The sequence below is a fragment of the Apaloderma vittatum genome, unplaced genomic scaffold (assembly GCF_000703405.1).
Source record: "Apaloderma vittatum isolate BGI_N311 unplaced genomic scaffold, ASM70340v1 scaffold11269, whole genome shotgun sequence".
Lineage (NCBI taxonomy): Eukaryota > Metazoa > Chordata > Aves > Trogoniformes > Trogonidae > Apaloderma > Apaloderma vittatum.
In genome coordinates, this window is record NW_009733624.1 from 1302 (window position 1) to 15863 (window position 14562).

General features: G+C 39.6%; 1 protein-coding gene across 1 annotated transcript; it reads left to right on the forward strand.

Moving 5' to 3' along the window:
- Nucleotides 1–113: 113 nt before the first annotated feature.
- On the forward strand, nucleotides 114–12901 carry LOC104278874 (DNA helicase MCM9-like; the record flags this gene model as incomplete). The annotated part of the gene is made up of 6 exons (XM_009875987.1): nucleotides 114–320; nucleotides 2131–2333; nucleotides 3302–3505; nucleotides 4992–5074; nucleotides 9279–9424; nucleotides 11344–12901. Coding segments are annotated over 6 exons (2401 nt in total), but the record flags the coding sequence as incomplete, so codon positions are not given.
- Nucleotides 12902–14562: the final 1661 nt, after the last annotated feature.

Sequence of the window (14562 nt, forward strand, 5' to 3'; positions counted from 1 at the left end):
AAAATGAATTACAAGGTAGAAGCATGTCGTGGAGCTAACCTGCTGCTTTGGCTTCTCTCCATGGCACAAGCTGCATCCGTTTCTTTCACTCAAGTGCTCTCCTGCATTTTAAGGAAAAGACTGACTGTAGTAATTGGTTCTTCAGGTTTGACTGTGACTGCTGTAAAGGACTTTGGGGAGTGGAACTTGGAAGCTGGAGCACTGGTGCTTGCAGATGGAGGCCTCTGTTGCATTGATGAATTCAATAGTATCAAAGAACATGACAGGACCAGCATCCATGAAGCAATGGAGCAGCAAACCATCAGTGTTGCAAAGGCAGGGTAAGCGGCATGCTAACATGTGATAAAACAACCAAAGGTGTTTCTCTTGTGCTTAGAAGATGGAGGGAGGTTTGTCACGCTGATTAAATATGTTTCCTATGTTGTACTTAATAATTTTGTTCTCAGCGATATTCATAAACTGGACAAATCAACATTTCAAAGGACAATGCACAGCACCAGAGGTTGAAGGTGATCAGAATAAATGCATTCCCCCTGCACTGCTGGGTTTTCAATCTACCAGTATAGACCAGGGCACTTTCCTAGAAGAAGAACTTGGTGTTCTTCTTCTTGTCTGTTGCTGCGAGTGGTCATAATAATCATATGTGAAATGAGGAACTTTGTGAAGTTTTTGTTGGAACTCAGCAAGCAGGACTTCATTTCTCCAAAATGCAGTAATACTGCATGGTAACCAAAAAAAAAAACCCAATAAGGATTTTCAAGGCTGCTAGATTTTATATATTGGACATGGCGTAAACTCCTGCTTACTTTAAGTTATTTTTTTCAAAGTAGCATGTGTTCACATCTGCTATTTCTGCCCCCGTGCCACTTACATCCTACTCTGTCAGTCATATGCAGCTCCAGTCCAGGCCCAAATAATTTCCTGGCTGATATTGCTGAGATCTCTGCTGCTCAAAAGGCGTCACCTTTTCCACATTCTTCCTTGTCGCCTTCAACTCAGCGCTTGCTCCAGTCACATCTTCTTGGCTTCTGTAACTCATCATGTCCTTTCTTTATTCAAAATTCTCCACTGAAACCCTCTTTACCCTCTTTGGCCGACGGTGGACAACTAATGTTGCTTTCACCTGGGAGATGAGTAGCCTTTGGCAGTAATGCAGCCGAGGGCAAATATTGGGAATCACTGAGGTCCTCTCTACTCAGCAATACAGTGACATGTTTTAGCTGGGTTCCTTGTTGAAGCTGGTTGGGTGTTGTAGACCCCAAACCACATTTTGCTGACTTGCACGTACGGTCTCAGTTGCTTACTTTTAAGGACTACATAGAATGAGGATTTTTTGAATAGTAACCTAGCACAGACAGACTAAGCACTTTGTTAATTTAAGGTTTATTCTGATAGAAGCAAAGAGATGATCTGTGGTCCTTTCTCTCAGTTGCTGAAGAACTTTGGACGTGAGGCAGCAATTACTCAGGAGCTGACTAGAAATAGCTCAGTGACAAACCAAAGTTAGAATTCTGCTGCTGCTGCCTTAACTGAAAATATTATATTTGGACTACTAGAACAAAAATAATCTCTCCTCATATCTAAAAACACGTGCCAGGGTAGCATGGTTATGAGAAGAAAATGGCCATTTCCCTGGAGAAGCAGTTGGTAATGGCTACCAATTGGTTGGGTTCATATTTATACCATGTTCACACGCAGGAGTAAAGCATACATTTATACTACATTTTATTTGGCTTTCTTAAAATGTGAACTCAGCTAAAATGTTACTTTCCATGATGAACAAGTGTTTATATGCCATATAAATCAGCAAATTAATATTTCTGAAAAGTGATTTTGGTTTTCACCGTTTAAGGACGTAGCTGTGTACAGAGATTACTCATGGCAATATTGCTTAGTTACTTCTAGTATCCTGGTCACTGTCTTTCTGTCTAGTTGCTCTTGCCTTACTGAGAAATGCTGTGTGTGTACAATATAAATTAATACAAGAATTGTGTATATTGTTTAGCTCTTATGGTCTTCTAAGGTAAGATGCACTCTTTATGATATAAAAATGTGCTAATTTTCAACTCTTGAAATGATTTCCCATACCCAATTTAATTCAACCATAATGTTCACCGTACTTTTCTCTAGCTTGGTGTGCAAGCTTAATACAAGGACGACTATCTTGGCAGCAACAAATCCAAAAGGCCATTATGACCCGAATGAGTCTGTGTCTGTCAACATAGCTCTTGGCAGTCCCCTGTTGAGCAGATTTGACCTGATCTTAGTATTGTTAGATACAAAGAATGAGGAATGGGACCGCATCATTTCATCCTTCATCTTGCAAAATAAAGGTAAGAGTAGTGGTTTTAAATTATAAGGTGGATATTTTGGAATTTATTTTTTTTTATTTTCCCTACTTTTAATTTTTTATTCTTGAGTCTTCCATATTAATCCGTGCTTACAATTTTGCTATGGTAGTTTCCTTCAGTATATTTTTTGGGTTTTTTTCCCAGTAGGAATAAGATAGGGATCGGTAATTAATTAATGGAGATGTGTTGAGAACCCTGTACTTTTAATCTATGATCATTTACAAGAGATTTTTGGCCCAGGCTGCTCAGGAAGTGGATAGTTTCCATCCTGCACCTTTACACTGCAGATCCTGTGCACAGCTGTACCTGCTGTTCATGGGACACTGAATTGAGATCGAACAGATCTAAGCTGTGCCTGCTGCAGGGCTCAAAGAATGAACGTGAGTGTTCCCTAGATGGAGCTCTGTGCTCTGGAGTTAGGGCAGGCAGCGTGCTTTGATTTTAACCAGCCCTTTCTCCATCCACTTGAGGAACAGGGCTTGGATCCCCATTGGGGCAGAAGTGGTTAAAGCAAACTTCTTCAGCTAGCTTCCTTCCCTTCCCAAAATCTTTCCCTGCAAAAAGTGTTCAGAATACAGCAGGTTGCTTTTTGGCTTCTACAAAGTGGGTAAACCAGCTGGAGGAGGTACATGCATTCATGCAACATTTTAAGGACCACTAAAGCACTTACTGCTGACTGAACCATCTGCTGGGCAGTGAGTCTTGACAGCCGTTCTGGTGAAATTACTGGAAGCTTTACTGTGGATTTTGATAGAGGAGGGATTGGATGGTGTGTAAAATGCCACACTGGAATTTGACCAAGTCCTTGGGGTCTGGTGCGCAGACAAGCCAGTATGCCCCCAAAAGACAGTAACGTGTCTTTTATGGTCACCCGTCTGTTTAACAGGAGTTTTTGGGAAAGAGCTTGGCGTCTGTTCTATACATTTACTGACCACGCAGTTGTAACGCAGGTTGCCCAAGCAAATCAGAAAAGCTCTGGAGCATGGAAAAGATGAAAACCTACTTCTGCCTTATAAAAAGCATACAGCCCAAACTGTCTGATGAGAGCCACCTGATCCTCGTACGCTACTATCAAATGCAGCGCCAGAGTGACTGCAGAAACGCTGCCCGGACTACCATTCGCTTATTAGAGAGTTTGATACGCCTTGCAGAAGGTAAGGCCGTGGCAATTTTCTTTTTAGGCTGACAATTAACCTTTATAAAATGAATAGATCCGGCATATAATTATAGCCAGTAAGCAGAGTAGCAGCTTCTCCAGGGAGGTAGAGGTAGGTGATTCTTGTATTGTGTTAGTAAGCTTTCTGATCTAAAGAGACTTGGGATTGGAGATTCTGAATGTGGGAAGGGGCATCACATTGAGATTATCAAAACCAGTTTTAATTTTTCCATTCTCTACACCTATAAGAAAAACTAAATCCACTGGAAGAAAGCACATTTGAGAGAAAAATCTCAAAAGTTATGTGTCTTTATGAACAGCAATCTCAAGATTTACTTTGAGTCTTGAGTTGCCATCCTACTTAACCTGAGAAAAGGTGTCAAGTATTTGTTTCTATCCTAACATTAATATAACATCAAAAGGAACACATTTTTGTTTCCCTAAGTACCAGTAATCAAGTCTGTATTTTGCAATATGACTTTAACATTCCCAACTCATGAGTTTAAATGATATTTCATTTATAAGAACAAAACCAGAGGAAGAAGTACGTCTCTGTCTTAATATGATTTTGGTTTACAGAATGGCATATCAAATATTTTCAGGATGACTTAAAAAGAATGTACTGTACTTTTGTATAACAGTTATAAATGGTCTTTATGCTATTATATGCCACTTAGCAGTGTAGTCCTTCCTTCATGAGATGGTTTATCTTTTGTTCTCCCTTTTGGGGGAAAAATTATTTAACTACAAGACATTCCTAAGTTTTAGGGCTCCACATATTTTTTTCACATTCAGTGTTTCTTTCATTCTTATGTGTTCAGATTATTGGGGCTTTCAGTACCATTTTGTTCTCTGAAATTATTATATAGATGGTATTAATTTGGATTTCTCTTGCTGTGTAAGAAACGTGCTTCCATAGCCAATTAGGAGGAGAGCTTCATGTAGTAAATTATTTGCATTATATCCATTTACAAAAAACAGTTTTGTTTTGCTGACTTAAGAAAGGGAGGCATGAAAAAATAAAGCTGTTGTAGACAAAAGCATTTTAAATAATACTAAATATATGACACAGACCCGTTAGGGGAAATAAAATCTTTTCTGGTCTTTGATGAAAATTAGGCTTAACCTTTTACCTCGTGGGCATGAAATGTACCTATATAGATAGAGCTATTTCATATCACAGTCTTTGTTGTGGTATCAAACACTTCATATTTTTTCACTCTAGCATTTTAAGCAACTTTATTCAAACTGTCACTGTAACCATAATCTGGAAGTCACATTACATTCTTCACTAGTAAAACTAAGCCTTTCAATTCCCATCAAAAATCAAAAAGATTTTATTAATGTTCAAGTTAGGCCCATACACCAACGTTTGAGGAGCTGAAGAATTTTGAAGAAATGTCCTGTCCCTTCTAGTACAAAAAATTGCTTTTTGACTTTGGCAATGCTTCCTTTCAATGCCTGGTTTGGTTTTTTCTTGATAGCTCATGCCCGGTTGATGTTTAGGGACACTGTGACTTTGGAAGATGCTGTAACTGTGGTATCGGTGATGGAGTCTTCTATGCAGGTAAAGTTTCTCACAGACGTTGCCGTTGCTGCGGTAGCGCACTGAAGGGATACGTGCCAGTTCCCGTTGCCTCTCTGGAGAAGGTTTCATGGACTCATGGAAAGTAGCTCATCAGAGACCTTGACAAGTAATTTTCAGTCCATCTTGATTAATAAAATCCTAAAACGGAGATTATACTTAAAAAATCTGGAATGATGATAAAGGCCTGATACGTTTTTTTTCATAGACTTTGCAGTCTAAGTGAAGTTTTGGCCTACTATTGACTTCTGGTAATCTACATTTTAAAGAGCTTTTGAGACAGGAATTGTGTCTATATCACCGTGTTCAATAGCCTCTGATGGGTTTTTATTCCATGATCTTATCTCTTCCTCATTAACTAGGTATGAGAGAATCAAGTTATTTTTTTGGAGCAAGTTTTGAACAGTTGCCAAGACCTACACATTATTTTGCCACTAGATCATTTTAAAATATGTCGGTGGGGATACTAAAACTCAGAACTTTCAGAAGACTAATTTTACTCTGAGAAACCTTGAAAGTCCAAAACTGTGGTTGTACTGAAAATTGTGCATTCCATTTATCACGTGGATTTGTGTAATATTTCTATATAAAAGGCATTGAAAAGATATGGAAGGCTAGATTTTAGTTTAACGTTATTAAGATGTTGGATATTAAGAAAAAGCAACCCATTTAGAATTAATAAAAGGAATGTGAATCCGATAGAGGCTTTTTTTTAAATGGAAACGTGGAAAATAATATAGATGCTATTACTTCAGGTGGAGTATTTTTAAGGGAAACAAATCTTCAGGTTCTGGAGTAGAAATAAAAAATTACCATAAGCAGATTATCCAGAGTTTAATGCATGGAAGTTTCTAGCACAGCTGAAATATTTGGGTTTGGCTCTGTCAGAGATGGTGTATCCCACTGCTCAGATGACTGGTCTGATCCAAAATGGCATTTCCTAGGTTTCTGTATAGGTTGTTATGAATATATTCAAATTAAACAATTTTACGTAGCACCCATTAGCGAAACGGATCTTAAAAACCTTTGCAGGAGTAGATACGCTCCTTATTTGGAAATAAAGCTTTTCAGGGTAGATGCCCAAAGTCACATGTGGCAGGTAGGCACCAGTGATCTCCCTTGTTCTTTCAGTGATGGTTGAGAGATTAATTGCAGTTTATGCTGTGGAGAATCTGCTGTGCAGTGTTGCAAATGGAATTTGTCTTAAAAATACTACAGGGCCTGACCTTATTAAGTAGCAAAAGATTATTTCGCTCTCTGCTGCAATTCATCTTGCACTGTTTTGAAGAGCTCAGCTTTTCAGTGACAGCACTGCACCTAAGTTAAAATAAGAAGCTGCACTAATGTGTTGAAACGGCAGAAGATGTCACATAAGTGTTCATTAACTGTAATTAAACATTTAATTAACTAGATGGGAATTCGATGGGACAGTGGTTTCCACTCCATATAGTTTTGGATGTAAGAAATATGAAATACTAATTTTTTCATGACAGATCAAAAAGTGGATTGTATATATATAATAATAACGAGTGGGCAGTGTCATCTATGTATCTCTCTACCTCGTCAGCACAAATAAATGTGAAAGAACTTTTGTAACTGTGAGGTCACTTTTTCATATTTATATAGTCCTGCCCTCAAACCCCACTCAACAACTTTATGTATAGATAAACCCCGTGTTTCCTGCCTGATTGTCGGTCTGTAGAATGAGGTTGTAAGTGGGTGAGTACTAGTGTCATTCTAGAAGGACTGGGCAACACCTTTCCATTCAGCAGTCTTCAGCGCTACCTTTGCAGCTTCTACAAAAAGTCATATTCTTACCCATATAAAGCCAAAGTTCACAGTCAGTGTTCGACTATTTCTTGTGAGCCCTTTTGGGAAGGAGGACCATCACATTTTCATCACTAGCCTAGTTTGTTTGGGTTATTTGTTTTGTCCTCTAATTCACCCTAGTTGTGTTTTTTTCCTTCTTTGTCTTTGCGAGCATATTCTAATCCCCTCTGGTCTGATATTTTCTTTGCCTCATTTCCTCTTTGTTAATATTATCTCCCTCCTTCTCCTGGTCATGTTTTCATCCTTGTTTTATTCCCTTTCCAATCCCTCTCCTTTTAGTTCCCATTTACATTTGGCCTCCCCATCCTTAGGCACTTTTAGACCCTTCCTTTCTGCTAGCTTTCCCTGTAATGCTTTCTTTTTTCTCTCTCTGTTCTAGATCCTCTGCCCTCAGTTCCACAGCATGTGGGTTCGTCATATGGCTGCCTTCCTCTAGTGAAAGCATCTCACAGTCTCCCAGGGGCAGGTACCTCAGATGTAGGCACCAGCACAGGAATGAAACTTCACAGATACTTAAATTCAGTCCCATCACTCTTAGAATTTCACACACAGAAAAAAACATTGAGAAGAAGCTCATTGTGATGGCCAAGTAAAGTACTAGGTCAGTGAGGGCAAAATATAATGGTACCCCTTAAGCATATAGCTCAAGACATATGATCATGTATTCCTTTTTTTTTCTATTGGGTCCTTAGGTCATGCATTGGCAGTACTCAGGCTGAAAGCAACTAACCTTTGTCAGTGTTTTGCTCAATACTTTGTTTATCACCTGCTGTTCTAAAGGTAGAAGTCTCAATTTCTTCATGGGTTTTTCTGTGGAATCCATCTCCAGTGTATATAGTATTTCAGAAATATCAGTTCATTTATCTTCATGCAGTCTTTCCGAAGTGATGAAATGGTGCTACTCCTGTCCTGTGATCTGGAGCTGAATTACGCACATTCGAGAAGAAATTGTCCACTGGAGTGTATCCCATGAGAGATGGTTAGGGCCCCAGTTTCAGAGAAGTAGCACTTGGAGTGTTGAGTGTGTTTCCTGTTGACTCCGGTTTCCTTCTGTGCACCCACCACACCAGCAGCCCATTTACAGAGGGCTTGCCTTTCAAAAGCTTTGCTTACCTGGCTCCTTCGGAACCACGAGAAGTGGAACTTAGGGTCAGAGGCAGAATCTCATTCTCCTCGTCTGTTTTTAACTGTCCTAACCAAAAGGCTGGCCTTTCCTTTCCACAGTCCCTGCCTCCTTAACTCTAAACCTGCCAAATAGGGCAGAGAGGTTTTGCAACAACCTTTTCTGTGACTGCAGACTTGTGCTTCCTTGAGGAATGAATCCGTCATGTTCCTGAAGTGATACACGATCAAAAACCTGAAAGATACTTCACTGGGATGCATTAATGCTTGCACGAACAGCCTTAGTTATAGCACGACGTAGTTTTAGAAGTCTTTAATTAGCCACCAGAATGATGCTTTTAAAATGTAATTTATTTTAATGCAAAATTTTAAAATTTCAGAATAGGAGAACCAAAATTGTGATAAATGACCGTGTGGTCTGTGTGATACCATAGCAACGTGGTTCTAGAGATTCTGTTGACTTTTGCTATTGCTCTCATGGCACTTGATATACATCTTGTTCGTTAGTTGTTTGGAGCTTTATAGATTAGACAGGAGTGGTAAATACTAGTTAATCTCTGGCAAAATAGAGGATTTGTGGTGTGGGGCTCTTTTTGCAAAGAGCAATCGACTACAGAGCTATTCTAGATTATATGTGGAACAGGTTGCTTTGTGCAGGTGCTCTGTTCCAAATAAAAACTACTTCATTTTCACAAGGTGCAGCAAAATTGTCCGAGATTAAAATCACTTGCTCCCTGGAATTATTCCTGAAAAGGTAGTTACTCTTAAAGAGCTATTGAGAAATATTTCTGCTGGTCAATTTACCTTGTGTTGACAAGCCTTAATACCCAGGTCTTTCCATTTAAATAAGTAGTCAAAGCTAATGAAAACTTGTAGCAGTCAGTTACAAAAGTTGCTCACATTGGCAGGATTTTTACAAGGTATTTGGAAAACTTCTTTCATTGTAATTTCCATTTTAATGTTCTCAAGCCTCAGGTAGAATTCCCATTTTTTGTGTAAGTAAAAATAAACCATTAGGAGTAAACTACAGGCTTCATCATATAATTGCTTTATGTGCATGAATGACTTTACCTGGGTGTGCAGACCTGATAGGGTTCTTTGTGTAAGTCTTTGCTGCCTTAAGCTTTAAAATATCTAAGGGGGAATTTTGTATAAAATGGTCTCTGCTGTTTACATTTATTGCTGAATAATAAAGATAGCTTCCTCTCTGTTTTTCAACTCCTTGGTGACATAGGGGGGTGCGCTTCTCGGAGGCATCAATGCCTTACACACCTCATTTCCAGAAAATCCAATGGCGCAGTACCGAACACAGTGCCAACTCATATTGGAGCGACTGGAGCTGCAAGACCTCCTGCGCAAAGAGCTGCGAAGACTTGACAGGTTATTATATGCAAAGTAACAAAATAATACAGTAATGGAAAAGGCAATAATATCTAGAGAGTGTCTAAAAACTGGAAACATTGGAAAGGAACTTATTCTTTGGGGGACATGGATAAGCAGGGAGATTGTTTTAAGGTAGCACTCTGAGATCATCACAGTATCATTTCTCCCTCTGGGTTATGGAATTTACAGAGAATTTAAGAACACTTTAATCAGTTCTGAACTCCTATCACTTCTATTCTCAGAGAAGTTTCAGCAGAGCTTCTTAAGGTCAAAATGCCAGATTCTGTAGCTGGACAAATAATTTTATATAACCTTTTGTTACTTGCTTGGTAAAATACAGAAGACCCACTTCATATTTTTTAAGCCTTCGTTTGTGTTGGATCCTTCCCTTCCTTTAAGGGAAAATATAAGCCAGAATCAAAGTTCTGTTCTTTTGCACTTTTTTCTTTTTTTACATACTGGAGTTTTCACCGTTTCTTCTCTAGTTTTCATCTCACTGTTGTAATCTTTGGAACGTCTGTTTGCTGTTGTTAATAGAAAGCTTTTAGCATACCTAGGCTGAAAGGAAAGCATGAGGATTGGAAGGAAATAAAATGGAAGAAAAATAACATTTGTTTCTTGATGGTAGATTAGGCTCTAAGGAAACTCATACTTATGTACTGTTAAAGGAAGATTAAAGATTAACGTTACCAAGCTAGTGGAAATAGCTGGTACAATACACTTTTTCTTTTAAGTATTTTTTCAGACTTATTTTGTAACTCGTAGTAAGAACATCTTAAATATTCACAGAGGCAATAAAAGCAGATAAAAGTGGGGTATCTCCAACAGACAAGGAAAAAGTAGTTTTAAAACAGAGGTGTTCATTCAGGATCATAGAAATGTAGGATGGCACGGGAGATCAAATACAAAGAAGGGATCAGGTCTGTGTTTGACTTTCCTGCAGGGGCCTTTGTTATCTGCTCCGGAGGCTGCCTAATGAAGATTTTCATTGCGGTTGGATAGTCCCTTCCATTATTGCTCTATCCTAATGCTTATAAAGGTTTTCCAGATATCCTACTGAATCCCCTGTGCTGCAAATTAAGCTGATTTCTTCTTTGCCCTCTTAAGCAGCTTAGAGAGTACTAAATGAATGTCCTCTTTAAAACAATCTATTCTTTATTTGAGGACCTGTCCTATCCATACTTCCTAAACTTTATTTCAGTAAAACAAGCATTTATCTTTCAGCCCGTCTTGACGAGTCAGATAATTTCTGCCACTTCCCATCAAAATTGTAGAATGGAGGGAGCCCTCATTTTAGCACCTCTGTTGTTTTGGAGGGCCCTGAGAATGTTGATAGCCACAGACAATGATAATTAAGTTTTCTGAGTGGTCTGAGATACTTTCAGTCTATTGCGGTGTTTTTGGCATGTTGAATCTATAGTGATTGTGAGAGAAAATAACCAGCAACCACTATTCCAAGTAATACCTAGTTTTTCCATTCCGATAACACAATGCGTTTGAGGCTTTGCCTCACACGGGATCGTATCTAATGGGGACCCTCTTCTAGAAGATACATTTGCAGACTATTCAATCCCTAATGGGCTCTAGCAATGGCTGTAAGTAGTGCAAAGCTCTTTGTCGGTATTTGTTTTTTTCTTATTTGGTTTCCCAAGGAAATGGAAGTTTAGGTGGCTGCTTTCTCTGTCCATCTTCCTGTGTTCTATTGCAGACACTAAATTCTTACCGTATAAAAAGCTGAAAGATCACAGACTGCAACACCAGCTTTCGAAGCTATATGTCAAACTTAACAATGCACTTCTGTGACCTACATTATTTGTAGCTTTTCACCATTCATACATATTAAGTGGCAGTGATGTAACAGAGGGAAAAAAAATGAAAAATAAATTACTATTTTATTTTTGTTTTTCATTCCATAGATTGCAAAAGGAAAATTCATGCCAGCTGCAGCCTGAAGAGACGAATTTCAGTACTACTACAGCGTGCTTGAACAGGGATACGTTTGGGCAGTCAAAGCACTTGTCCCAGTCAGAACCTTCAGATCAACAAGAGACTAATTCCAGGCCACAGCCTTCTTTGCCTGAAGGGGATACACACCTAGAACCTTTGTGCAGCCCAGCACACAGTGATAACAAAAATACAAACCACTTGATTACATGTAGTAAGAGAGGTGACAATGGCAGCCTGGCATGGTTTGACAGCCTGGAAGAGAGCAACACTGATGCTGAGGAAACTTTTGAAAAAGAGTCTCCAGCCCCCAAGATATCTCCAAATAACTTGGCTTCAAAAACCCTGCGTAAAACATCCTGTTCTGAAGAAAGAAGCGCTTCAACACCAAGGAAAGGAAGCAGAATGAGAGAGTCAGCAGTAACTGGGAATCTGCATGTTCTTTTGGAACAGGACAAAGTTTTCAGCATAAGCAGGAAAAGGACTGACGAACACAACCGGTTTTCTTCAGAAGCAAATATTCAAGACCCAGCATTGCCAAGCGCCGGTGTGCAGGATTCAGTTATTATGCAGCGGGTTTCTAAAAGCTGGCAGAGACTGCACACGGAGAAATCACGTGAATTCTTTACAAGTACGCAGGACCCCAAGACAAATGCCCTTCTGTCCATGTTACCTGCACCTGACCTGTCAGATCTTTCAAGTGATGCAGATTCTGTTCTAGGGGAAGCAGAGAACAGCATATCTGTAGCAGCAAAAACTGCAACCATTTCAATGAGAAAACGAAGTAAAGATCAAGTGGTGAAGGAAACAAAGGTAGTGAGTACCCATGAGCCAGAAATCCTTGACAGTGAAAGTGCTCCAGCAGCTAAACTAGCTAAGTTTTCTTTCAGAGCAAGGACAAAACTTGATCATGCTTCAGAGAAGAAAAACGAAGACCGTTCTCTTTTTCAGAGCGAAACTATTTTTAAGCCTGGAGAACAGCCCCAGGGAAAGCAGCTGCCAGAAGAATGCTGCCCCCCTGAGAAACGCAAGATGACATTGAATCGTTTAGGAAAAAGTAGTTTGGAAAAACGATCAACTGATAATAAAGGGAGAGAAGAGCAACAGAGTCAGGCCTTAGGGAGAGAGGTCGGAGGAAGTGCAATGATACGCTCTGATGTCAGTTTTGATGCTGTGTCCTCTCCACCCACTGAAAAGAAGAGTGAAGGAGGGGAGAAGCTTGGTGGCCCAAGCACAGGAAAGGTGCGCTCCAGCACGTTAGCCAAACTGGCGACGTTCTCCTTTGCATCACGTCCCGAGTCAAAACTGGAAACCTCACCTACTGTTAACATTGACACTAACAAGGAAGGTCACAGCCCGTTGGTGAAAGTGCGCGTGAGCAATCCTTGCAGAAGGAAGACTTTTGTGTTGGGAAATGCTAGTAAAGCCTGTGTGACCACACAGAAACCTCTCTTCTCAATAGCAGAGCTAGATGATGCTGCATTAGATTTTGATTGGGATGAAGAAGTTAAGAAAAATCCAAGCACGTAACATGTGTGTCCTCCAGATTACTTAACGTGCACTTTGCCTGAATCTCCATCCTTTTATCAGTTCTATCTGTAGTTCACAAAATGCTTAAAAACAGTCACCTGGGCCTCTCTTGATACCAGTGACCATACTTTCTTTAAGGGCTGTGTACTTTTTGTAAGCTAAGCAGCAGGCCTGGCCTGGCTTTTAGTTCTGTCAACTCTTCCCAAGACTGCTTATATCTGTTGACTGTTTTGATTGACCTGATATACCCCAAAGACTTGTCTAATTCTGTTCGTATATCCAGAGTGCAGTGAATCTTGCAGAAGAGCAGGCTCAGTTGATGGTTATCTTTTAGTTCATGTAACAGAACTATACATGGTTCCAATTGTCCTTCCAAATGACTATGCCACTTTAGAAAAATGATGATGCTAAACCATGTCATTATATTTTGTTCATGTGTATGTGCTGTTTGCCTCAGCACAGTTAGCAATATTTGTGATTTATCATCATGCTGTGGTAAGTATTTCTTTATTATCAATATCATGACAGTTTTGCTGCATCTCTGGTTACTGAGTTCCTTGTCACATTCCTGATGTTAAAGACATGGATCATGAGCTTTTTTTCTTTCCTGGTTTGTTTTTTTTGTAGTTTTAATTTTAAATACACTGCTTCGGGTGTCTGTGTCTGTATTCTGGGTCATTTTATGCAAACTAAATTCTAATAAACATACGGTTCCCCACAGCAGAGAGAACAAATTTCAGGTGATTGGAGTCCTTAGTAACCAGGGTAACTTTAATGCAGGCATTAAGCCCTGGCATGTGCACTGTAGTTCAAACCTAGCAGCATAGCGAAGAGCTGCCATAGTGTAGCTTGATTCTGGCTCACATAATATTTACTTGACTATTTTAATTATGATTAGAGTTTTACTGCATCTGATATGCAGTTCGTCTTCCATAGTATGCCATATCCTATGTCATTCATTTGTCTAATGGGAAATTAATGTACTAATGGATTGCATGTTTACAGAGCAAGGTAAGCCTTACATTTATTTCAGTGATTTGCCTGGTAAGTTTCTTCTGTGTTTGAATTCTCCACAGAATATTCTTGTTGTTACCTGCAAGGTAAAGAGAGAATAGAGGGGTTGTTTACAGGACAGTAAATCCTTCGAGAGGCTTGCTGGCACAAAGAAAATCTGATTCTTTTCATTTGCTTAAATTCAGAAGTAGCTCACTTGAAACCAGGTGGGTTAAAGTACTGCAGAATTTCAGAGAGCGAGGGAGTGTGAGGCCGAAGTACTTTGGTGGGACACAGTGAACCCATGAGAATGGAATTATAGAATGCAACACTTGGTTGGTCAGTTTGGGGTCACCTGTCCTGAACACTCCTTCCCAAAGGTGCAACTTTTTACTTCCTTGCCATCCTTTTTATTTCACAGCACCCCAGCGTGGCATACAAGATTTATCAGTGACCTTGGTGACTATAGGAGCAAATATAAGCAAGGGCCTTTCTGCATCCCAGCCCTTGGTAGTGACTACAAAGATTAGGCGTTACCACTTCTAGAAGCGGACACTGTCTGCAAAACCACGCTGTTGACTTCAGAAAGTGCAGCCTCTCAGAAGAGACTGAACTGGAAAGTAAAATCACTGAACAGAACTGGTTCTGTTTAGCTCAAGCCAGGACAC